Below are 27,737 nucleotides of genomic sequence, written 5' to 3'. Positions count from 1 at the left end.
AAGTTCTAGCTAAGGCAATTAGGCAAGAAAAAGAAGTAAAATGCATCCATATTGGAAAGGAGGAAGTAAAACTATCTCCATTCACAGATGACATGATCCTATATACATAAAATCCCAAGGAATCCATAGAAAAGCTCCAAGAGTTAATAAATGAATTCAGCAAAGTTGCAGGGTACATGATCAACAGAAAAAAACCAGTTGTGTTTCTATATACCAGCAATGCACAATCTGAAAAGAAAATTAAGAAAACAATTCCATTTACAATAATATCAAAAAGAATAAGCTATCTAGGAATACATTTAACAAAGGAGGTGAAAGACTTGTACACTTAAAGATACAAAATATTGCTGAAAGAAATTAAAGAAGCCCTAAATAAATGGAGAGATATCCTGTATTCTTAGATCAAAGGCTAACTATTGTTAAGATGACAAATCTACCAAAACTGACCTGCAGATTGAACGGAATCTCTATCAAAATTCAAACAGCCTTTTTTGAAAAAATGGAACAACTCATCACCAAATTTACATAAAATTGTAAGGGGCCATGAATAGCCAAAACATTCTTCAAAAAAGAAGAACAAAATTGGAGAACTCACACTTTTCAAAACTTACTACAAAAATATGGTAATCCAAACAGTGTGGTACTGGCGTAGGATAGATATCTAGAACAACAAAACAGAATTGAAAGTCCAGAAATAAACTCATACATCTACAGCTAAATGATTTTTGACACGGTTATCAACATCATTCAATGAGGAAATAAATAGTCTCTTCAACAAATAGTGCTGGGACAACTGGATTTCCACATGCAGAAGAATAAAGTTGGACCCATGCCTCATACTATATACAAAAATTAATTCAAAATGGATCAACAACTTAAATATAACAGCTAAAATCATAAAATTCTTAGGAGAAAACATAAGGGTAAATCTTCATGACCTTGGATTTGGCAATGGACTATTAGATATAACTCCAAAATCGCAAGCGCCAAAGACAAAAAGAAAGTAGGTTTCATCAAAATTAAAAATGTTTGTGCATGAAAGGATTTTATCAAGAAAGTAAAAAGAGGGGCCGGCCCCGTGGCCGAGTGGTTAAGTTTTCGCGCTCTGCTGCAGGCAGCCCAGTGTTTCGTCAGTTCGAATCCTGGTTGCGGACATGGCACTGCTCATTGAGCCACGCTCAGGCGGCATCCCACATGCCACAACTAGGAGGACCCACAGCTAAGAATGTACAACTATGTACCGGGGGGCTTTGGGGAGAAAAAGGAAAAAAATAAAATCTTTAAAAAAAAAAAAAGAAAGTAAAAAGAAAATCTACAGAACGATAAAAAATTGCAAATTACACATCTGATAAGGGTCTATCAAGTATCCAGAATATATAAAGAACTCTTTCAATTGAACAACCATAAGACAAACAATACAATTTAAAAAATGGGCAAAAAAATAGACAAAACTTGAATAAACTTTTCTCCATATCTCCAGATATACAAATGGCCAATAAACACATGCAAAGATGCTCAACATCATTAGCGATTGGAAATGCAAACCAAAACCACAAGATACCACTTCATACCTATTAGGACGGTTATAATAAAAAATATGAAAAATAAGTGTTAGCAAGGATGTGGTAAAATTGGAAACATTGTGCACTGCTGATGGTAATATAAAATGTTACAGCCACTTTGGAAAACATTTTGCCATTTCTTTAAAATTTAAACATACAATTACTGTATGAATCCGGAATTCCCCTCTTAGGTATATATTCAAAAGAATTGAAAACAGGACTCAGACACTTCATTGCCATTGTTTATTACAGCATTATTCACAATAGCCAAAAGCTGGAAACAACAGAAGTGTTCAACAATGGATGAATGAATAAACAAAATGTGGTGTATATATATGCAATGGAATATTATTCAGCTATAAAAATGAATGAAATTCTGATAGCTGCTACAACATGGATGAACCTTGAAAACATTATACTAAGTAAAATAAGTCAGATACAAAACGAGAAATATTGCATGATTCTGTTTATATGAAGTATCTAGAATAGGAAAATTCAGAGACAGGAAGTAGGTTAGAGTTTACCAGGAGCTGGAGGCAGAGGAGAAAGGGGAGTTATTTTTTAATGAGTATAGAGTTTGTATTTGGGGTGATGAAAGTGTTTTAGAAATATGTAGTGGTGGTGGCTGTACAACATTTTGAATGTACTCAGTATCACTCAATTGTACACTTAAAAATGATTAAAATGGCAAATTTTATTATATATCTATGTATATATATCCACAATAAAAAAAAAAATAGGCTAAAGGATCAGACGGACCCGAACTCAAATCCTAGTTCTATCAATTACTAATTTTGTGACTTTTGAAAAGCTAACCTCTCTAAGCTTCAGATGTCTTAATCTTTAAAATAATCACAAAAATAACATAGTATCCTATTGGATTTGGATTATGTGAGGTTAAAAAGAGGTAAAAACATGTAATGTGCTTATCCCTGTACCTGACACAAAGTATGTATCTGTCCCATAAATGAAAGCTATTATTATTATCAAAAAACTAGCAATCAACCGCATCACTTCCCCAGCTTAAAACCTTCCAAAGTTCTCCGTTGCCCTTAGAACTAAATCTATACTTCTTACTGCAGCCTACAAAACCCTGTGTGATCTGATCCCTGTCTGCTTCTCCAACTTCATCTTCTACCACTCTTTCCTCAGTGTTCACGCCAGCCACAATGGCCTTCTTTCAGTTCCTTAAGCATACCATCAAACTTGTTCTTACCTCAGAGCCCTTGTACTTGCTGTTCTCCATGACTAAAACCCTTTCCCCAGCTCTTCCCATGGCTGGCTCCTTTTCAATATTCAGGTCACACCTAAAACATCACCTCTTTAGAGGCTTTCTAGTATGACCCCCTTTAAAGTTGCCCAGGACCATCTCCACTCCCATTAGTCAACTATTATCAAATTATCCATTTTATTGTCTTCATAGCATTTACCACTATCTAAAATTATTTATCTAATTATTTGTTTACCTAATAATAAATTATTTATTTTATCTAATTATCAGCCTCCTACCCCCTGTCACTCCACTATAATGTAAGTTCCTTATGGGCAGAAACTTTGTCTGTCTTGTTCACTGTACATGGAACAGTCTCTGGCATATAATGGGACCAGATAAGTATCTTTTTAATGAATCAATGAAACCAACTTTCAACCCCAGCTGCAGAACAAGGATTAAGTTCTTGTCCAAATATGACCACAGCATCAAACTACTGGACTGAATTAGAAATGCTAATGTGAACTACCTGCCAATAATCATATTACATCAACTCCTTTCAGTCTACTATTCTGGGCAACTTTTACAAATAAAATCACATTTTTTCCAACTAAATTATTTGTAATAGTAGTAATAGTTACCATTTATTGGGGATTATTTGCCAGTTGTTATGTTAAGCATTTTACACGCATTGCTTCTTTAAATCCTCATACAAGCCCCTGAGTGTAACTATTGTTATCCCCATTTTACAAATGAGAAATGAGCCTGAAGCTCAGAGAACTAACTTGTCCCAGGTTACACAGCTAGAAGTGGAGGAGCCAAGATTCAAACCCAGTTGTGACTGTAAAGTCCTTGCTTCTAATTCCAACACTATACTAGATTATGGAAAGGGTGCTGAACCACATTCAACTTCTGCCTTTTCCATTTACTACTTTGCTGTTGTTAGTGCCATCTAGTCAATTCTGACTCCTAGCGATCCTATGTACAGCAGACTGGAACACTGCCTGGTCTTTTTGCACCTCTCCCCTTCCAGTGCTGTATCAGACAGTGCTCCACTGCTATTCACAGGGTTTTCATGGCCAATTTGTCTGGAATTGGGTGGCCAGGTCCTTCTTCCTAGTCTGTCTTAGCCTGGAAGCTCCACTGAAACCCGTCCACTGTGGGTGATCCTGCTAGTTTTGAAATACCAGTGGCATAGCTCTCAGCATCCCAACAACATGCAGTCACAACAGTATGACAACCAACAGATGGGTGGTGTGGTTCCCTGACTGGGAAACAAACCTGGGCTGCAGTCTTGAGAGCACAGAATCTTAACCACTAGACCACCAGGGCTGCCTTTTAACCACTTATGTTACCTAAAACAAAAAACTTAACTTCCCAACCCTCAATTTTGCAACATGGAAGTAGACAATCTTCTAAAGAGATTATCATATATTTTATAAGGAAAAACAATCAAAGAAATGCTTTAAGGACACACAGCATACCACTAAACCAGATCCCAAGACACCAGTTATGGGACAGTAATAGTAGACTTAAATCAGTACCAAGTACCAACTCTTTACCCTGGCATTTAATGCCCTTCAGTCTACTCCAATCTACTTTCCAGTCTCATATCCTGCACTCCATGTACGAACCATTAATGTTCTAACCATACCAGAGTATGTATTTCATGTTCTCTACATACACTACACTTTTCCTACTGTGCTTTTGCTCATGTGATTTCCTCCACTTAGAATGCCCTTTCTCCAACATCTTACTGAAATTGTGAGACCTTAGCTGGCCAGTTCCTTCTCTTCCCAAGAGTGGAGGCTACTTGATATGCTCATCCTCATTTAGCCTGGCTCCAGTTGCTACGAATAGGCCTACCACAGGGCAGGCTGGATTGAGAACTGGAGTCACCATCATGTCAATGTGGCTACTAGCCTGACTTTGAATTTGTGTCCCACTTGAGACATCACGATTTTTACATGGTTCCTAATACCCAGTTTCTACCCTGCATCTAAATTGAGTCTCTGATTAATTTCCTATGCCTTAGTCCCTCCATTGGTAATTAGGTTCTCTAGAACTGAATCCTATTTGGTTCTGGACAATACTGATCACTCCCATCACTCCCCCTTTCCCACCACTGAACTAAGCACCTTTCTCCCTGCTAACAGACCATCCTGAGGCCATCTATCTCCATTTCTAAGTAATGCTGACTCCTGGGTTCCTGTGGATATAATACTTTGATGACCACTACTTGGGCCCCCACTGTTATGCTGTGGTCTCTCCAGACCTTAGGAGGAAGGATAGCACTCTGTTTTGAATACAGAAGAGGCCTCAATATGTTTTTATACGGAAGGGAAAGAATAAGAAAAGACAAGTGAAGGGGATATAACATAAATCCCAAGTGGAGAGAGAATGAGCAGGAGAAGGGCCAGGATGTCATCTGAGATGGGAGGGGAAAAGCTACATATCGAGGGGGATGGAGACAAGCCTGCAGAGGGCTAGAACATGAGTTTATTATAGTTTGGTACATAACTTTGAGCTCCTTGAAGCCAAGACCGTGTCTTATTCAACTCTATCTCTAGGGTCTAGAATTGGAACTGGCACATAACAGGTGCTCAAGATCCACTTGTCAAACTACCATGTTAAATGGCTTACCCAAGGGCACATACCAGTAAGAAATGGAGTGAACTATCTAAAATCTACTCCACTCCCTTGTGTAAAAACCTTCAGTATTGGCTGCAAGTTTACATAACTTGAGAGGATATACAAGATCCATTGGGGAAGATGGCCGATGGGTACTTTGACAGCCTTCTATCTTTGCATAAGCTGTGCCCTCCACCTAGCATGCTCTTCCCTCACTCTCCACTTCACTGGCTAACTCCAATTCATCCTTCAAGATTCTATTCCTCTACCATAGTCTCCAAGGTATCTTTTCTAAGTCTTCCCCCATGCTTCATATCTTAGTCTGGGTTTGGGGTCCCTCCCGTGCTCCTTCAGCACTGTATACATAATGATGGAAATGACCACAATGTAGTGTAATTGTCTATTCGCTGATCTAGACTGTGAGTTCTTTGAGAGCAAGAACTGTGCCTTATTTATCTCTGTACTCTCAGAGATATGTAAGTAGCAGAGGGGGTGCTATAGAGCAGGTTCTCCGTAAATGTTGAGTGAGCAAGAGAGATAACAAGAATGTGAGTGAAAGAGAATGGGAGAAAGAAAAGGGGATAGACAAATGGAAGGAAGGAGTACTTGCTATGAACAGGATTATATTATTATACTAACATTTTAGGTATTCTAGTACATTCAATAACTAGAAATATTGCCACTGCATCATTTTTAATATGAGGATGCTATAATACCATTTACATGCACTAGAATGGTTATAGAAGAACATAATAAGGAGAATAAATCACCATAGGCATTAAGGCTGCAGGCAAACAACAATTTTCTTTTTCCTCTTTAGCTTTGCTTCTTAAACATAAATTCAGCATTCCAGTCATACGATTATGTTATCTGTGCTAGTTGTAAATATAGTATTGAGCTTGTTACAGGTGTGGGCTCAGCTCTGAGGGGAATCTTGAAAGCGAAACCAGCCTTCAAGACACTCATAGACCAGTAAGGACAAGAGATGCACCCCCAAAGCCCAATATTTCTTTCAATTGTAAAAACAAATGCTGATGTTAAACTAATGTGGTAGCTACATCCTTCACAAATAAACAGAGTTGGAGTAAATAAAGAACAAATCGCTTATGGAGGTTGCTGTTTCTTATATTTGTCTCTGAGGATTTTTTTTTTTTAGTTTAGTGGATTGAAGTAGACACTGAAGCAAGAGCAACTGTCCTATCAAAAGTTTGAGTATAATGGGATTTTCACTCTTCCATCACAACAACCTCCTATAGACAAGCAGCTGGATGAGGACCACTTGAAGACCATACAAAATGCCTATAAAACATCATATCCAGACAGCCAGAGCCAACAAACTTCCATCCTTGCTGGAGGAAGTTAACATAAATTGCCAAAGGTTTAAGACATCGGTTCTGGTTCAGTAAAGTTCCCCTCTATGTGCTGAGGAGGCTCCTTCTCTGGCCAAATGAAGCTAGAATTACTTAGGCTAGCAAGACCACAGGAAGACCAACTGTGGAGCTGACAGCTGTTGTCCTTCTCCTCCTCCCACATGGAAGGGGATGTGAACTTATATAACCTCCTCCACCCACTTGTACCAATCCCTGGGGATCCCAGCATGCAGTACATGCAGGGCTGTGAGCTCTTTGTGGATAGTGTATTACTCTTTGTATAGGAAGACGATGCTTCTGTCTGTAGGACATGGGACTTTGGTATTTAGCAACATACTCAGGCCCTTCTTCACAAGGGTACCAGCAAATTTAATAATTTCTTACTGGGGTTTCAGTGAAGAAAAATGAACATAACAAACTAGAAAACCTAAAACTAAAATGTCATGTTCATCATCAACACTGCATATAAAATTCATATTCAGTACCATTTTTAAGGTAAGGATAAATCATGAAAAAGAAGATAGCACAGCTCAGCAACTTCCCAGACAGCCAAGACACGTGGGATCATTGGCTTTCAATCTCTGCCCTGAGGGAAATTGCCTCCTTGTTCTTTGCCTTGTGTCAGACAGAGATGGCAAGACCAAATGATCTTGCAGAGTTGCTAGAGGGTAAGTCATACAGATAAATCGACCAAACTGAAGTTATGAAAGTTTAAAAGGAATACTTACAAAGCAATTTTAAAAACTGGTAGAAGTACTTTGCAGAAATGGAGCTAATGTTTCAGTGCTAAGCATGTTTTATACACTATCTCACTTAATGCTCCCAACAACCCCGTGAGGTAGGTATAATATTATCCACATTTTACAGTTGAAACTGAGGCTTCAGAGAGGTAAAGTAATTTCTCCCATGTCACAGAACCAGTAAAAGTACTGCCTTTACAGCTAGTCTCTTCAGTTCTCATGCTTGTGTGTCTTGATACTGCCTGTGTGGTTGCATAGTACAATGGGTAAAGGCATGGACTCTGCAATCAGCCTACCTAGGTTCAAGTGCCAGTTGTGCTCCTTTGTAGTGCATGGCTGTGGGGGGTGTTTAGCCTCCCTGTGCCTTAGGGTTTCACTTATTTGTTTTGCTCTTTTGTTTTGTTTTGTTTTAATATTTAAAAGAGGAATAAATAAGACTCTCTACCTCATAAGATACTTTTTAGGATTAAATGAATTAATATCTGTAGAGTACTTAGAATATCTGACACAAAATAAGTACTATATAAATGTTTAACAAATAAACAACTATATATACAGAGTTAGAGTACCATAAAATTAGAAGAGGTCATGAATCATATCCAGCCCACTATGCTGCTTCAGGAATGACTCCATTTAACACATCACATAGCAACAGATGCCTCTCTAAAAGATCTTTGGGGACAGTAATGCTAGAACCTTCAATAACAACATCGAGCATTTAAATACTGTTCCATGCAGGACGTACTACCTCAGCTTGAACTTCAACCCCTACTGTTATGCTTTTGGCCTACTTCCCCTTGTCCAGCCTTTGGAAGAAATGAAGAACAGATGATCATTGCAATGTGGGAAATGGAATCACAGCAAAACAACTTTAATTTCTCAAGGAAAGGAGGGCTGAAACCTCTCTTCATGCACACCTCCAAATATTTCCTCTTCTATAGAGACAAAGACATAGGAATAGAAATGGAACCCTAGGTTCTAGTCTTGACTCTGCTTCCACCTACCTATTTGAACTTAAGCTAATTGCTTCACCCCTCTTGCTTCAGCATCATTATCTAGAAAATGAAAATACTAGACAAAGAGATCTCACAAACCCTTAATGTTAAAATATCATGAGGGAAAATGACTTTCTCAAAGTCCTACCAAGTGAGTGTCAGAGTTAGTACTCAAACCCAGATCTCCTGACCCCAAGGCTCTTCCCACTACCTCTCTTAGTTTCCATCAAAATATCTTCTTTCACCTTCTGACTCCTTATCACTACTAACTTTCAGCCAGGGAATGGTAGATCGAATTATTGTTCCCAAATCTTCCCCCCTCCTCCCTGTGAGTCCTCCATGTGACTTTGCAGTTCCTCCAACTAGAGGCAGAAATTATTTTACTTTCTCACTAATGTTAGGCTTGGCCATATGACTTGTTTTGGGCAAAGGAATTTGTGAGGAAGTGACTGTGTGCCAGTTTTGAGCCTAGCTTTAAAAGACTTCATGTCTCTGCTCACCCACTATGCACTTCTCCCAGCATCATGAGAAGAATATGCCCTAGTAGCCCCCTGATCCTTGAAAAATAAAGACACATGGAGCAAACCTAAATAGCACTTGGGGCCCGAGCCAAGCCATTCAAACCTAATTGAGGTCAACAGAGCTACCCCACCAACCCATAGACATAGAAAAATAAATTCTTATTACTGCATTCCACTGAGATTTTGGGGTGCTTTGTTATGCAGAATTCTTATTGCAATAGCTAACCAACATGCAAGGTTTTACAGGGCTCACAGAAAAAAAGTATTTTGTGGCCATGACAAATTTCTTAAGAGAATAAAAATTAGAGCCCAAATTAAATTGTCACACATTTCATCTGGCAACTTCATCTACCAACAATTTCCCATTATTTCCCAGTGTGAGAATTCACCCTTGAACTCAAACACCAATTCCAATTTCTCTGCCTTTCAGTTTTCTCATCTGCAAAATGAAAATAATAATAGTACCTGTGTGACAGAGTTGTTGCAAAGCCCAAAAGAGATAATGTATGGTAAATACTTAAAACATATTGAGTATTTGGTAAGGTTAGCAATGATGATGATGATGAATTAGTACCTTCCCTTGACACAGTCAAGGAGAAGAAAGTAAATGCTTTGAAAACATCATACTAAAAAGTTTCCTTTCAGCTATAAAATTCTGGTTTGGGTGTAAGGGTTTTTTCTTCCTTACTGCCTAATAATGTCAACTCCTTCCCCAAGTGTAAAGGATATAAAAATCAGCTAAGCATATTTTCTCTCTCACACACAAAAGCTACACAAATAACTAAGGAAAACAAAGCCTGGACATACCATCCTGGAGAGAGTATACCCTACTGTGAAAAGAATTCAGTTTCCTGGGGAATTTTTCAGAGGAAATCTGGCTTTGGAATATGGACCTCCTTGAGGACTACTGCGCCTGGTGGGACTGACAAGATAATGCCAGTTAAAAGATAGAATCCTTAAATATCTGCTTTGGTTAAAACACGGGCAAGGAAATGAAACATTCCATTAATTAAGATGTCTGGCTAGATATTAGCTTAACTTAAAAAGATACTTCTTGATTTTCAGGTGACAGTCTACAGATAAAGCTACTCGTTCTAGTCCTGCCTTGTATTATTCATACAACTCTGGAAGTAAAATAAACTATGTAGCTCATTCCCCTCATTTTCTTCAAATAAGGAAATTGTGATGCAGAGAGGTGCATCTGATTATGTCTTAAGGGAAATGACTGAAGCAGGGAAGGGTTAAATGAGGGCCATGACTTTGGGTCTACAAGGTTATCTCAGTAGTATCCCCCTATTTGAAGTTTCAAGGATGTTGACAAGATTATAAGTGATTTGGGTATACATGGTAGAGCTGAGCTCTGTCTAAAATACCATAATATGAAATATCTTTGAAGGAAAATGTGATTACATCTGACTAGGAGTCAGGTGACCTGGATTCTGGTCCCATTTCTCCCACTAACAAGCTGTGCCCCTGGGTCAGCCGCTTAACCTTTTGAGCTTCTGTTCCCTCATCTGTAAAGTGACGTTAGACAAATAGCTTTGAAGGTCCCTTCTGCTACCAAATGTAAACTACAATATGAATGGATAATAATATGTCAAATTAGGTTATTTTTTTAAAAAACTTAAAAACCACAGCAGGCCTACACTATATAGGCAGGAATCATTTCCATATAAGTTCTTAAAGTGCTTAAGACCTGCTGAGTCCATGACCAAATGTGATCCACAGAGTATGAAGGTAGGAGTCAGAAGAATATGAGTTCTATTCCTAGCTCTGCCACTAGCTTCCTGTGGGACCTTGGAGGAGTCACTTTACCTCTTTAGTTCTTTGATGCAGTCTCTCTTTGGAAGACAAGATATGATGAAAGCTCCTCTGTCATTATTATATTAAAGTACTGTAAGCAGATAACCAGAATTTTTCTATTTCCTGACCTTTGAGCATATTTCAGAGGTTCCTAGTTATGGTCCAACATCTCTATTCTCAAAATGCCATTAGGATAGTCATTGTTTATTGGCAACTTAACAGCCATCCTTCTTTCTTATTATTTCCTCAGATATCAGGCAGGCAGCAATGTTCTCAGGAAAAGCAAGGCCAAGGGGGAATCTTAGTACGTCCATCTCTCTTTGCCAATTATTGACCTTGAAGTTGTCTTACGACTCAGTTCTTGCCAACGAGACATAAGGCGAAGTCTGCTGATGGCCTCAGGAAGACATTTTTCTCTCTGGACAAAAAGACAGAAAATGTCCTATGAAAAGAGCCCCTTCCCTTCCTTCCTACTTAAGACACTAATGTGTGAAGGTGTGAGGTGTTGAGTTGTAACAGCCATCTTATGATCTTGAGGTAAAGTCCAAGAGAATCATAGAGACAATATCTGGAGGCCACTGATTGAAACTTGGAACTGCCTACCTCCAGAGTTCTTAAATCAACAACGAATGCTCTGTGTGATGGTTAATTTTAAGTGTCAGCTTAGCTAGGCCATGGTACCCAGATATTTGGTCAAATCCTAGTCTAGATGTTCCTGGGAAGGTAATTTTTACACGGGCTGAACATTTAAATCAGTAGACTCTGAGTAAAGCAGATTACACTTTATAATGTGGGTGGGCTTCATCCAATTAGTTGAAGGCCTTAAGAGAAAAAAGACTAAGGCCCCTCAGAGAAGAGCGAAGGCCTTCAGACTCTGTCTGCAACAACAACTCTTCGCTGCGTCTCCAGCCTGCTAACCTGCCCTGCAGATTTTGGACTTACTTGCCTATACAATCATGTGAGCCAATTCTTCAAAATAAATCTCTCTCTACATTTATATACATACAAATTAAACACACACACAGTCACACACATCTTATTGATTCTACTGGTTCTGTTTGTCTGAAGAGCCCTAATATATGATATAATCCAATGTTACGAATAATTTCTGGCTGCAAGTTAACAAAAAGTACAACTGACTCATTCAGTCACTTTGTTTCTGGCCACTTATTATTCCTTCTGAACATCTTACTAGAGAAAATCATCACCAAAGCCCTTAAAATCTTAATATACTGGAGCTTCAACAAACACATTTGTTAATGCAAATTAGCAGTTAAGAATTTGGAATTACCCATATTAGAAGGCATTCAGTTTTAAATTTATCTGGTTTATAGCTGGAGACAAGCAGCAGGAACAAAATTAAACTCACATCATACAGGATAAAGGGAATGGACTTTAGAATTGGAGAAACCAAACAGACTTGAGTTTAATCCTGGCTCTGCCCTTTTGTAGCCTGTGTGACCTTGGAGAAGTTCTTATCCACTCTGATACTTGGCTTCTTCAGATTTAAAATAGAGATAATATCTTCTCTACAGGGTATTGCAAGAATTAAATGCCAGTATAGGTGCCAATGGATAGTAAGTACTGAGCTAATGTTAGCTCCTCTACCTTCCTCTACTCACAGATTATTTTTAAAAATGTATTAGATCTGCATGGCAGCCACTAATCACAGGTGGCTGTTTAAATTAATTAAAATTAGATAAAATTTAAAATTCAGTTTCTCAGTCAGACTAGGCAAGTGTACAGCACCCACGCGTGGCTAGAAGCTACTCTAGTAGACAACTCAGATATAGAACATTTGATATTTCTTCAAAAAAACAACAAACAAGGAATCTGCAAATTACAATTCAATTCAAGGGGTTATATGCTCTTGATTTCCCTCATCGCCTATCTTCTCCAGAGGTGACTTTGAAGCCAGCAGCCATCAGGAACAGGGTTACGTAAGCTCACTTAGATTTGGCTCATTTGAGCAAGGTCACACTTGTAATTACAAGTATGCCCTCAAATAGTTCAAGTGGAAAAGACACTGTAGTGGAAGAGAGAGGCAGATAATGGTCTCATTTTGTTGCAGAAGGAAGAAAAAAACTTCTGGTGTCTCTCTGTTCTATGATGCAATTGCTTTCTGCTCTAGTGAAGGATGGCAAGGGAGATGGAAAAGAGATGTGACCTCCTCCTGGGGCACAGTCCATTCGGTATCATTGACAATTGGGGTGGTATTCCCTTTTAACGCTCTACTCTTCAGGACAAATGCAGCCACTTTTCTATTTTTGGGATAGATTACCTTGTAAAAGGGTCTTATCAATAACACGACCACATTAGCCTATGTGGGTACATTCCTAGATTGCTAGAGCAAAGGGGCCTACTGTATGCCAGGGAACTTTACATATGTGATCTCATTTGGCATTAAGTAGAGTTGCTTGGTGTTTGTGACAGAATAGATTTGTATTCCACAAGTGACAGCTTTCTTCTATATACAGAGTAGAGACACAATAAACATTTGCTGAACCAAATTCCCTTGCATCTTTCTGAATTAGCTTATGTGTTCCTTGGATGTGGAGCAAAGAAAATTCTTTTATACTGCTGGTGATGACATAAATTGGTACAAACACTTTGGAGATCAATTTGGCAATATATCTAGTAAAGATGTGCGGGCCCTACAACCCAGAAATTCTACTTCTAGGCATATACCATGGAAAAAATTTCAAACATGCACAAGAAGATGTGTACAACACTTTTAAAGAAGTACTGTTTGCACTAGCATAAAAAATAGATGCAACTGACTCATCAATCAATAAGATAATGCTTAAAGAAATCATGATTATTCTCACAATGGAATACTATATAGCAATAAAAGTGAAAGAACTCGAGTTAAATATATGAACACAGGTGAATCTCACGTATATAATGTTGAGCGGAAAAAGCAAAGTACAAAAAGAATACATGCAGAATTAGTCCTTTTTTATAAATAAGAAAAGCAAATAATAACAAACACATATAATGCTTACTATGTGTCAGGCACTGTTCTAAGCATGTTATACATATTAACACTTTTTAATGCTCATAGCAACTCTATAAGGTAGGTACTATTATTTATCTCATACAGATAGAGGAACTAAGGCCCAGAGAAGTTAAATGACTTGCCTAAACTCAGCAGCTACTAAGTTGAAGAGCCAAGATGCAAACCCAGGTAGTCTGGCTCCAGAGTCCACAGTTTAACCACTATACTATGTAAAACAATACTATATATTGTTTAGGGAAGTTCGCATATGTGAGGAAAGGGAGGGAAAGTCACAAAAGGAGAGGAAGGTCCATATGTGAAGATAATCAGGAGGATAAACCCACAGAGCGTCCCTAAACCACTGTCTCCTTGTATGTACATACACACCAGTGGAAGACATGCTTTGAGGAAATATTAATATTTTTAATGTTAATTTTTGAATTTTTAAAAAATTACAACATATACTCTGGAAAATACTCTGCACAAATCTCAATAAATGTTCACAAATGGAAAACACCTATGTAATCAGCACTCAGATCAAAAAACAAAACATTACCAACACCATTAAAGGCCCCTTTGTGCCTTTTTTTGTCACTAATATCCCCACTCTGGGGTAACCCCTATCCTGGCTTCTAACACCATTACTTAGTTTTGTCTATTTTTTTTTAAGATTTTATTTTTCCTTTTTCTACCCAAAGCCCCCTGGTACATAGTTGTATATTTTAGTTGTGGGTCCTTCTAGTTGTGGCACATGGGATACTGCCTCAGTGTGGCTTGATGGAGTGGTGCCATGTCCGCGCCCAGATCCAAACGGGCGAAACCCTGGGCCACCGCAGCGGAGCGCACAAATTTAACCACTCGGCCATGGGGCTGGCCCCAGTTTTGTCTGTTTCTGAACTATATAGAAATGGGCTTATATAGCAGGTAATCTTTTGTGACTGGCTTTTCTTCCCCTAGACCTTATATTTGTCAGATTCATGCATGTGGTATACAACAGCTCTAGTTCATTCATTCTCATGGCTGTAATGTGAATTTGTCACTTTTACCCATTCAATTATTGATAGGCATTATTAATATTTATTTTAATCCTTCCATACAAGCTCTAGAAAGCTGGGTTCAGAATGCAATGTAGTCGAAAGTGTACAGTTCCTGGAGTAATAAAAATCTGATTGAAGCTTGCTCCTGTTAATAACTTTGTGTCCTTGGACAAGTTATTTGGCCATTATGAGTCTTGACTTTCTCATCTATAGGATGTGGATAACAGTGCTTAACCGAGATAACATATAGCAAGTACCTGGTAGGTGGTAATTGTTATTACAAAGCTTGTAAAATATTTGATGTTGGCTTGAAAATCACTTATGGATTACCGTCACATAGCTTAGCTCTTGGGCACCTTGACTACTTGACTCTTCCTGCTAATGCATTCTTGCAGCCACTGAAATCCAAATGAGGTGGGGGAGATTTGAAATTCAAATTGTTTGCAGCTGTTGATAGTGATTTGCTGCTGCTTCTTTGCCCTCTCTCCTAGAGCATGCTCTGGCCTTTGGAATGCAGGGCAGACTAATACTTTTGGCTTCATCTACCATGACTATCAGGTCTGTGCATTGTTTCATCTTCTGTATTTTTTCAATCCCATCTACCTCCAGAACAGTCCCCTTTCCTAAAGTTCTTTCTATAATCTTTGTTTATGGAGAAGAAACAGCAACAAGACCCACAACCTCATGTCTTACTGTTTATGCCTTCTTGCCTGCCATCTGTTGGGTGAGAACACACTAAATCAGAGCTTCCAAACCAGCTCCAACTCTCCAAAAAGTGAGTTAAATGCAGACTCAGATGTTTTAGATCATTTGGTCCTGGTCCCATCAGAGACCACACAAAGGCTCAATTCAGTGGCTGTTCCTCTCTGGCAAGGGTATCCTTGAAAGAGAATTGAAAATATCGTACTGTGGGCAACTCTGACAAGATCCAAAAAATATGAATCAAAGGGTACAAATACTCTCCCTGTCATGTGTCTATGGAGAGTGACTGAGTCTTTATTCTGTCATCTCCAATGCACAGCCCAGCATTTTAGACTACAGGATGAAAGACTCATTATGAACAGAGCTGGACTGAGCCTTGTTTGTCCTCCCTTGACCTTGGGGCCGTGGGTTGGGGGAAAGTTGCATGGTGGTCAGAAGAGGAGCAGTGGTATGAAGGGTTCTGCTAATCAAGTGATGGCTAATATATACACATGGGGGATGACTCACAATCTTTGCATGTGCTGGGACTTTTGAGAGGTGAGAAGGATACAAGAAGTTAAGTAAACAGGAGTCTAGAGTAGGTGGACAAAGAACTCTAAGCCTAGTAGACAAGAAATTAGGAGAAAGGATAAACAAGGGAATCATCCTTGATCTAACCTATCCAACAGAAATTAATACTTATATTAACCCAATATAAGAAATGTCAAAGTTCATGGACTCTGAGCAAAGAAACTTGAGTTCAAATCCTAGATTTGTCACTTGCTTTTGCCACTGTAAAATGAGGCTGATAATAACTACCAACAAGATGTAATTAAGGTCCAGACCAGAAAAGTAATGTTATCAACCCTAACAGTGATAAGTGAAGGTGTGGCTGACAAAAGTTGAGGGTTAAAAGGTAGTAAAGGAACACAGAGGTGCAAATATCTTCATCTTACAAAGCTGTAGTAAAAAGCTGATGCAATAAGAAATAGGGGTTCAAGTACATAATTAAAAGTACCAGAGGTAAGCAATATAAGAAATGAAAGGATGTTATAATTATCAGAAATTGGAAGGAGAGGTAAAGAGGGAGGTGTGAGCAACGATCTTCTGTATTTATAGCATGAAGAAATAATTTCTAAAGTCCACAAATCAAGAAATAGCAATACAAGCATATTTTTAAAAAAAAATATGAAAGTAACTACCAAAAGAATAGAAATAAAAATGGTTAAAATTGGATGCCTCTGAGGAGTGGGGAAAGAGAGGAGACTGTTGACTTTCTTTATTGATCTTATACTATTTTAATTATATGTGTATGTGTGTCTTGTATATATTTCAATTCTTAGAATGAAAAGCTAAACAGTATTTTTTCAAAACTTAAAGATTGTAAAGTGGGGTTAGTCTGATGAAACTGTAGATTACACATTAAAATTAGAAGAGTAGATGTCCATATAATTGCATAAATATCCAAATGGCCATACAGAGATTGAAAGACATATCCTATTTAATTGGAAAAGGGAGATCTATCAGGTTTTAGCATAAAGAGGTAGTTTGCAAATTTTTAACCAATAGAGACCTGTTTTAAAAAGAAATATTGCCCCAAAAGTCCACTATATAAAACAGATCCAAGGGAAACTGCTCTGGCTAAAGTAGAGTTAGAAGCCCTACCAGCATCCTCCTGGGAAAAAAACCTCTGATGGAGATAATACCTGTGAGATCATCTGGCCCATGATTCTATGGTTGGGAAGCCAATCATCTGACGGCCATTTAGAAGCTATTGTATAACAGAAGCTAGTGCCCAAGCCATCACAGAATGGCTAATCTGCTAGGAACTGTTGTCTTTGTGAAGTGACTCAGGTACAAAATAGCCTTCTGAGGTTCCGACTATTGAAAGAGCCTGTCCAATGGGACCCAGCCACCCAAGCTGAAGTGACAACAGAATTCACTGGACTCTGCAAACAGAGTGACTTTCATTACCCAGCAAAACCATCCCTGACCAGCAGCTCAAAATCTGTCCATAAAGGAGCCACAGGAGAAGAATATTATTTGAGTATCACAAGTCACTCCCCTCCATGGTTGCCCCATCTCCTTTCCACAGATTTCACAGGAGACATTTATAATTTCAAGAGGTAGTAGCATCTGTGTCATTTGAAAAGGCTAATCCTGTTTGAACAACAGGATGACTTTGTTCAGAAGGTGTCCTCTCTTACTTCCCAGAACTCTGTTATTTTGAATTGTTTTTTTTTTAATTTCTTTGACAAAAAGACATCTTCCACATCCTACAGAGCCAGAGACAGAGATCTGGAGACCTGGTGACAAGAAACTTCTCCATATACCAGTAGTCACTTGGGGAACATTCACTGTCCCAACCCTTCTCCTTATGCCTCACTCATTAACTTCTCTTCTTTTGATTTTTTAATCTAAGTTCCATCATCAATTGGACAGTTTCATGAAGAGCATTCTGTTTTCCTTGTTTTGCTGCCAATAATACTGATAATGATGATGATGATGATGGTGATAACAAAAAACACTTATTTCATACTTATTATTTACCAGGTGCTGTTCTAAGAACTTTATATATGTTAACTAATTTAATTAATTCTATGTCTATGTGTATATGAATTTTCTTCAAATACTGCCTCCTCTTGATTCTGGACCCAGAGAGCCCATGAAATGGCAGAAGCTCTCTACCAAAGGTAATTACTTTGTCTAGCTCAGTTCTACAAAATAGCAAGATAATGCAAGCCACATCTATAATTTTAAAATTTCTAGTAGGTATTTTCACAAAAGGAAAAATAGGTGAAATTAACCTCCATAATACATTTTCCTTAACTTATATCCAAAATAATATCATTTCAATATGTAATCAATATAAAATATTAATGAGATATTTTACATTTTTTCATACTGTCTTCAAAATTAACGTATATTTCACATTTACAGCACACTAAGTTCTGACCAGCCAATTTCTACTACTCAATAGATACACATTTAGTTAATTATCCTTAGAATCTCAAAGAGAAGATTAGATTAGGAATTATTTGTCCATTGTTATTGTTGTACAAATGAGAAAACTGAAGCCAAGAGAGAAGTGATATCTCTCATAAAGTGGAATGAGTCCTAGACTTAAAACCAGGAGAAATGGATTTAAATCCAAGCTCTCCCACTTCCTGGTTGGATGACCTTAGACACTCCCCCTCAGTGAGCCTTCATGTCCTCAGCCATAAACAAAGGATAATGACCTCTACTTTACAAGGTTGTTCTGAGGTTCAAATGAGAACATACACCTATATTTGTAAGGGCCTAACAAAGCACATACCACTACCAATAAAGTCACAGAAGCAACTAGCAGCAGTGCTGGATGTATCTATCAATCTGGGCCCAATTAAGAGACAGAAACCAATATAAAGAATTATTAAACTACAAACTTATTAAGCTAAAAAAAAGTAACTCTAAGATATAAGGAAATTCTATATGGCACCCTAAGGCTGAGGGAAGGTACCCAAGGAAGGAAAAATTTTGAAGGAGTTCAGATCTCACTGGAAAAGGTATAATTTATGCTACTGAATAGCAGAGAAGTTTGCTGGTTTGGCCCGGTGGTCTACAGTCATTAAGTAAGCAGGAGGCAACTCTCCAGAGTGCAGGTGGAGAACAATCAGCAACCAGTGGAATAGGTATATAGAGAGGATGGGCACACTAGGTTGCAGGTGAGCTTCACGGGCCCAGCCTTCCTCAGTGGGAACCTCCTATGGCACAAGCAGGCTGTTTGGGGGCTGGCAGAGGAAGGAGGGAGCAGCAGCTCTGTTATAAACCTTCAGTCAGCAGGCGGGCCGCATGGGGGGTGGGGCGTACAGAGGGAAGCTAGGAGACAACATGGGCGAGGAGGCGTTCAGAAAGAGATAATTGTAATTAGAGAATGAATGTAACGCATCTAGCCCAAAGCTCAGCACATACTAAGTAGTCTTCAAAGAATAGCTATTATTATCAACCTCCTCATTTTCCAGATGGAGAAACTGAAGCTCCAAAAGGGAAGTATCTTGTCCAAAGTTACAGAGCTAGTTGGAAACACAGCCAGGAGCCAATTCCAGATTTTCTCATCATTTGTGATGATGAATTTTCTTGTAGAGACAAACCTTCCTCATCCCTGAAGAGGAAAGAATGGTAGCCCAAACAACTACTCAATTGCTATAAAAAATATCTTATACATGTAGAGAAAATGTACCTTGGTGAAGCCTATTTGCTCCTTCCGGAAATTTTCCAGGGGTTTGATCAGCAAATCACTAGCATTATGTACCTAGAGAAAAAGAAAAAACACAAAACAACTTTTAAATTAGCAAGGTTCAGATTCAAGATTCCTTATTACTAGGGCATTTCCTTGTAATACACCATCCTGCAAAATGTTAACTAGTTTTCTGGGTTGTTGGGTTTTGTTACTGTCTTTTATTCCCATATTGGTCTCTTAAAATCAAATGCATTAAAAGGAAATGAGAGACGGAACTTTAGGAGTATTTCTCTGTAACTTTACTGGTAGTCTTATCTGAGTTTTTAGTCGAAAAATATCCGGAGTCATGTCCAGAAACAGACAGGGGAGGCCTGAAGTATATGTGGAAAAGAGAAGAGAAAGGGAATGGAAAATACACGAAAAGGCCAATTGCACCAAATGCAAACCATTTCATGGGAGGCAAATGAGTTAGCAGTAATAGCATTAGGATAAATCCCAGGATAAATTGTCTCCAGGCCTGCCCTGGTGTGTCATAAAACCAAAACATTTCCTTCAGACCTTGGAGTGTATTACAGCGTCACAGAGAATACTGGACCAAGCCTTCAAATTACCTAACTATAGATGCTTAGAAGCTGATATGAACAGCCTGTCCAGGTACTAAAAATACTGACATTAATATGGTTCTCGAGATATAAACACATCATCTCCAAACTGGATTCCTTGTTCAGTGGGCAGGTAGAGATATACAAAGTTTTGTCTTCATTTAAACCTTTTGGGAGATTGCATCTGTCCAAGGCAACAAGTGGGGTTTGTTTCTTCAGCAGTGTGAATTAGATGCACTTTAATGGAGGACTTAGAGAACATATCTAAAGGGCTGGATTTAAGGGCTCATTGCATTAATTTTGATATATTACAAAATGAGAAAATGAGGCACTGGCTTCCTTGTTAGATGAGATATAAAATGTCAGTAAGACAAGATATATCTTCAAAACAAAAATAGAAGACAGAGTAGAAAGCCAGTTTTGACCAGTCCTGTATTCTCCAGACTAAGAATCAATTTTTAAATTACCACCAAAAAACATGGCAAGTTGGGGCATTAGTACATATTTTATCCAAGTCCTGCAGGCACTTTGGGCCTTCTGTTTTGAGTCCAGGTATGATTCAAGGTTCAACTAAATGGGGAAACTCTCATCCAATCAAAGTTCCACTAACAGCCCTGGTATCAAAAGTAAAGACACCCGTGAGTCTCCTTGATTGAAAACAAGAATTTTTCTACTAAAAGTACCAGCCTGTCTCTCTTACCCACCACACTCTACATTTCCATGGATTGCAAATTATGTGCCATCAACTTTGTGCACCTACCTGTAAAAAAATTAAGTCATCAGTGCCAAATATCTAGTACAGGGGCCCCTGCCTGAATTCCTAACCCGCAAAATAATGAGACAAAATTGTTTTCGTTTAAGACACTAAGTTTTGGAATAGATTATTATATAGCAATAGATAATTAGAAAAATTATTTCCAGTTTCACAAAGGTAACACATAAAGAACGGCCACCTGGAAACACTGAGGAAGCTTGCCTTTGAACAAGAAACAAATATATCACTTCTAAAGAGAGTAGTATGTGTCAAACCTCTGTATGAATATTCAGCTGAGCCCTTAAATATGCAGGCACCCCAGAGATGGCAGAGTTGCCAGTTTTTCATGATACAAGGGGAATTTTCTTGCATAAGCAAGGGTGCCAGCAACTTCTCACACAGGGTCCATAAGGCCACTGCGCTTTACATATTTGGCCCTGTCTTAGTCTAGGAAAGTAGTATATGATTCACTGAAATCGAAATCCATAGTTTTCCCTTAATTGCTTTGGCAATACTGCTCCTAGTCTCATACAACACAAATAGATACTCTGAACTTTTTCCTTTCTTTGACACTCATTCATTATTATACTACTTTCTACTAGAACATAGAGCTAGAGATGTAAGAAAAGGTCACACTGAAACTTGACTTTTTTTTTCTTTTTCATGCTATTTTATCCTTAAACCCCTTAGAAGTCTAGCAACTAAACTTTTAAGTAAACTTGGCCTTTATTTAACTTTCTGATCACTGCATCCATATTGTAAACTCTCTAGGAGAAAAGCTCTTACCTGCTATCTTAGGGTACAATCCCCAGCATGATAAGTGACACTCTAAACACATTAGTGAGTTTATCTAATCAGGTTCCTATTGAACGAAGCCCAAATTAACACTAGATAGAGCATTTAGCAGAATAGAGAATGGTATTCAATCCAGTAGTACAGGATTGCTCGTAAATCTTTGATGGTTAACCAATTACCAAAAGAAGGCATTGAGGATGTACTGTTTGAAATATTATGGGCCTCTTTAGGTCATTCTTGGCAGTCCTCAAAGACAGACCTTACATAGTGCCAACAGAGGTCCCGTTCAGAGTCAGAAATGTATCTAGGCAAGCATCTTATCCTCAATAATACAGGAAGTCTGTTACCCAGACTTTTAAGGGTGACCGTCTGAGGTACTACAACCTCCCCCAAGGTACTGTTTAAGAAATCACACCTGGGATGCTCCTCCTCATTTCTTCCCTCCATAGTTCCTTCCACAATTTAAATTCATTTAGGAGAATGACTAGACATTTGCAACTGCCACATGCTAGGGTTGTGAACTTCCATCCTGTTCTTCTAAAGCTTCTTTTGGCTTCTTACATAAAGGATAAAAAACTGCTTAACACCTCACAGATTATCCATATTGGGGTACAGGAGTCCTTTTACCACAGTTCCAGGAAATGGGAGAGGTGCAGCAAAGCAATGAATTCCTGGCATGTTGTGAAAGGCCCTCATTGAGCCTAACCTTCACAGCATTCCTGGAATTAAGTAGTAAATGGGGAGCCAACATTCAATACATGATTGAAGAGTTGTAGGGACAAAAGGGCACAATATAATTAAGGACAGAAGAAAGTGAGTCAGTCCTGTGGAAAAGAGCCAGCAAGAATGGTGAGAAAAACAACATTTCAAAAGATGGATCCTACTTCAATATTTTAGAGCTTTGTAATTGGGTGAATAAAAGAGATCAAGGAACAACTAAGGCTGAAGAGAAGCACAGCTGAGCTTTCTAATGATATCTGAATGAAATGGGGGCAAATGCCTTTGAGAGCAACATTGGCAGCAGTCCACAAACTCTTCAGGCAGAAGAAAACATTTATAAGAGTGTGGATTAGCTAGTGGGCTGTCTACCAGGCTCCAGGGAAACTACCAATACTGGTCTTTCCTTAGTATCCTTAGAAGCAAATCTCTTAAACTAAAGAAATTCCAAGTCAAATTTCCACAAGCAGGATCTTGGGGGCAACAAAAGATAACTAGAAACAACACATATAATCAGTGTCCTTTGTTATTCATAAACCACTTCCATATTCATTATATCTTTGGAGTAGTTACAACAACCTTGGGGTTGTTGGGAGATGGGGATTCTTTTCCTTATTTTACATATAAAGAAAGAGAGACTCAATAAATAAAGTGATTAGTCAAGTAAGTTAGTGGCACAGCCATTATTAGAGCCTAAGTCTCTAATTCCCCTCCCTCCAAGCCTTGCCCTCAATCCGACTTTTCTAGGAGCCTAGATGAAATGGTAGCAGTATTTTGAGAAGCCAGTACCACACTTTTGAAAAGGAAGTGTGATTACAGATTAAAGAACTCTTACTATTGGAATAAATGAGCTTAACAAAACTGAGCTGCCAATAGGATGTCATCGGGAGAAAAAGGGAAAGTGGACCTCTTTGTAGTCCTCTACAAAGTTCCCACTTTACCCTCACACTCCTAATAAAAACAAATATTGACGAACTTCCACATTTAAGTCCCAAATAGGTCTGGGGGGGGGGCAACAACCTGCATTTCTAGCAATTTCCCAAGTGACATTGATGCTGCAGGTGTAGGGACTACACCAAAAAATTATTGCTTAAACTGTTAAAATAGAGTTCACAAAAAAATGAAATACTTAGGAATAAATCTAACAAAATATGTACAAGATCTGCATGAGGAAACTATAAAACTCTGATTGAGGCCAGCCCTGTGGCATAGTGATTAAGTTCAGCACGTTCCTCTTTGGCAGCCTGGCTCCATGGGTTTGGATCCCAGATGTGGACCTACACTACTCATCAGCCATGCTGTGGCAGTGACCAAATGTAAAGTGGACTAAGACTGGCACAGATGTTAGCCCAGGGCTAATCTTCCTCAAGCAAAAAAAAGTAGGAATATTGGCAACAGTTAGCTCAGGGCTAGTCTTCCTCAGGAAAAAAAAGAAAAAATTCTGATGAAAGAAATCAAAGATCTAAATAATGGAGAGATAATCCATGTGCATGAATAGGAAGACTCAATATTTTTAAGATGTCAGTTCATCCCAACTTGATCAATAGATTCAATGCAATCCTAATCAAAATCCCCACAATTTATTTTGTGAATATTGACAAACTGGTTCTGAAGTTCAGACTCGACTACAAGACTTACTACAAAGCTACAGTAATCAAGACAGTGTAGTATTAGTGAAAGAACAGACAAATAGATCAATGGAACAGAATAGAGAGTCCAGATATAGATCCACACAAATATAGTCAATTGATCTTTGACAAAGGAGCAAAGGTAATTAATGGAGAAAGAACAGTCTTTTCAACAAATGGTGATAGAATAACTGGACATCCACATGCAAAAACATGAATCTAGACACAGGTCTTACGCTCTTCTCAAGAATTAGCTCAAAAGAGGCCATAGACCTAAACATACAACGTAAAATTATAAAACTCCTAGAAGATAACATAGGAGAAAATCTAGTAAACTTGGGTTTGGTGATGACTTTTTAGATACAGCACCAAAAGCATAATCCATGAAAAAACAATTGATAATCTGGACCTCATTAAAATTAGACTTCTGCTCTGCAAAAGACACCGTTAAAAAATGAAAAGACAAACCACAAACTGGGAGAAAATCTCTGAAAAATACATTTCCAATAAAGGACTTTGCATCCAAAATATACAAAGAACTCTTAAAACTAAACAATAAGAAAGCAAATAACTCAATTAAAAAGTAGGCAAAAGACATGAACAGACACCTCACCAAAAATGATCTACAGATGGTGAATAAGCAAATGAAAAGATGTTCTACATCATATGTCATCAGGAAAATGCAAATTACAACAACGACATACCACTACACACCTATTAAAATTAGTAAAATCCAAAACTCAGACAGCCATAAATGCTGACAAGGATGTGGAACTACAAGAACTCTCATTCATTGCAGGTGAGAATGCAAAATGGTACAATCACTTTGGAAGACAGCTTGGCAGTTTCTTACAAAACTAGACACATTCTTACCACACAGTCCAGCAATTCCAATCCTTGAAATTTACTCAAAAGAGTTAAAAACTTACATCTACACAAAAATCTGCACACCAATGTTTATAGCAACTTTATTCATAATTGACAAAACTTAGGAGCAACCAAGATGTCCTTCAATAGGTGAATGTATAAACAAACCATGATACATCCATATAATGGAATATATGTATTATAATATAATATATATTATATATAATATATACAATAAATACGTATATTGCTCAATGATAAAAAAAATGAGCTGTCAAGCCATGAACAGACATAAAGGGACCTTAAATGCATATTGCTAAGGCAAAGAAGCCAATCTGAAAAGGCTACTTATTGTATGACTCCAACTATATGACATTCTAGAAGAGGCAAAATACACTAAAAAGAAAGATCAGTGTTTGCCAGGGCTTCAGATGTAGGGGAGACAGGGAGGGATGACTAAGTTGAACACAGGGGATTCTTAGGGCCGAGAAAATATTCTGTATGATGATACTATAATGGTGAAGACACATCACTATACATTTGTCAAAACCTGTGGACTGTTCAACACAAAGAGTGAAACCTAATGTAAACTACGGACTTCAGTTAATATTGTGTTAACATTGGTTCATTAATTGGAACAAATGTATCACATTTGCAAGCTATTAATAATACAAGAAACTGTGTGAGGCGAGGGGCAAGAAGAGAAAGGGAGTATATGAAACCTCTCTGTCCTTTCCACACAATTTTTCTGTAAAACTAAAATTGCTCTAGATATTAAAGTCTATTAATTTTTAAATTAGACTTTAAATGTAAGGGAAAAAGTTTTCACATACATTTAAACAAAACAATATGTCAAATATACATAAAGCCCATATTATAATTTCTGGAAGCAGAGAAAGACATAAATAAATAGATAATTTGTTTAAGAACACTAAAAGACCACAATTTTTGTCAACATGTTACAACTAAGTTTAATGTCCTGCAAAATCCTTTCTCGCTGAAATGACCAGGGATAGGATTTCCATACCAATTTCTCTCTATCTAATGCTAAATTCTTGGGGTGGGAGCTTGAGATAGAATAACCAGATCTATTTCCTGCCTTTACAGTACCAGGTAGCAATAAGACAGAAACCAAAATAACAGAGCATCAATCCAACTAATGTGGAGAAGAAAAATCCCCAACACCAGCCATGATCTGGGCTCCAGGTCCAGTATTAGTGACCTACCATCATCATCCTCTCATTTTCTACTTCATTGAGCAATTCAGCAAATTCCTTGAAGGATTCAGCTGGAAAAATAGAATAAAAGATAAACCAAGTTAATCATGGTACTTGATAGGCAAGTGGCAGAGATCTATGTGACAGGAGGTAGGAACCAGTGCCCCAAGCCCACATAGCCACGAGAGGAACGCAGCAAATGTAAGGCCAAAAGGAGAATCTGGTATGTGCCTGTTGAATGTTTCCTTTCCTTTTTTTGCCAACCCTCCTACCTGAGAGGTTTTTTTTCCCCTTCAGTCTTATTGAGATATAATTGACATACAGCACACTATAAGTTTAAGGTGTACAACATAATGACTTGAATGACATATATTGCAAAATGAATACCACCATAAGTTTAGTTATCATCCATCACCTCATATAGTTACAAATTTTTTTTAACTTTGTGATGACAACTTTGAGGATCTACTCTCTCAGCAACTTTCAAATATACCAATACAGCAGTGTTAAGTATAATCATCATGATGTACATTACACTCCCAGTACTTATTTATATTGTAACTGAAAGTTTGTACCTTTTGACCACCTTCACCCAATTGTCCCACCCCAACTCCTGCCTCTGGCAATCATAAATCTGATTTATTTTTCTATGAGTTTTGTTTTCTGATTCTACATATAAGTGAGATTATACAGTATTTGTTTTACTCTGACATATTTCATTTAGCATAATCCCTCAAGGTCCATCTATGTTGTCACAAATGGCAGGATTTCCTTCTTTGTATGTCTGAATAATAGTCCATTGCATAAATATATATGTATGTATGTATGTATGTATGTATACACACACCCACACACACACACCCCACATGTTCTCTATACATTCTTCTGTCAATGAACACTTAGATTGTTTCCATGTCTTGAATATTATAAATAATGCTTCCATGAATATGGGGGTGCAGATATCTCTTCAACGTAGTGATTTTGTTTTCTTCAGATATATACCCAGAAATAGATCATAAGGTAGTTCTATTTTTAATTTTTTGAGGAACCTCCATACTGTTTTCCATAGTAGCTGTACCAATCTACATTCCTATCAACAGAGCACAAGGGTTCCCTTTTCTCCACATCCTCACCAATGTTTATCTCCTCTGTTTTTGATGATAGCCATTCTAACAGGTGTGAGGTGATATCTCATCATGGTTTTGATTTGCATCTCCCTGATGATTAGTGTTGGTGAGCACCTTGTTATGTACCTGTTGGCTATTTCGACATCTTTTTTGGAAAAATGTTTATTGAGGTCTTTTGCCCATTTTTTAATTGGATTATTTGTGAGTTTTTGCTATTGAGTTGTATGAGTTCTTTATATATATTTGATATTTAAGTTCTTATC

General features: G+C 38.0%; 1 protein-coding gene across 2 annotated transcripts in view; it reads right to left on the bottom strand.

Annotated features, from left to right (window-relative positions):
• OPHN1 (oligophrenin 1) overlaps positions 1-27,737 on the bottom strand; it is a 495,334-nt gene that overhangs the window by 234,835 nt on the left and 232,762 nt on the right. For both annotated transcript variants that reach the window (XM_046673421.1, XM_046673422.1), the window contains exons 4-5: positions 26,357-26,418; positions 19,768-19,839 (exon numbers count right to left, since the gene is read on the bottom strand). In XM_046673421.1, the coding sequence (XP_046529377.1) occupies positions 19,768-19,839; positions 26,357-26,418 (134 nt within the window). The remainder of the gene's footprint in view (positions 1-19,767; positions 19,840-26,356; positions 26,419-27,737) is intronic.

Source organism: Equus quagga, chromosome 10 (genome assembly GCF_021613505.1).
Source record: "Equus quagga isolate Etosha38 chromosome 10, UCLA_HA_Equagga_1.0, whole genome shotgun sequence".
Taxonomy (NCBI): domain Eukaryota; kingdom Metazoa; phylum Chordata; class Mammalia; order Perissodactyla; family Equidae; genus Equus; species Equus quagga.
Note: the sequence above shows the minus strand (reverse complement) of the source record. Positions and strands in the feature narration are given on the sequence as shown.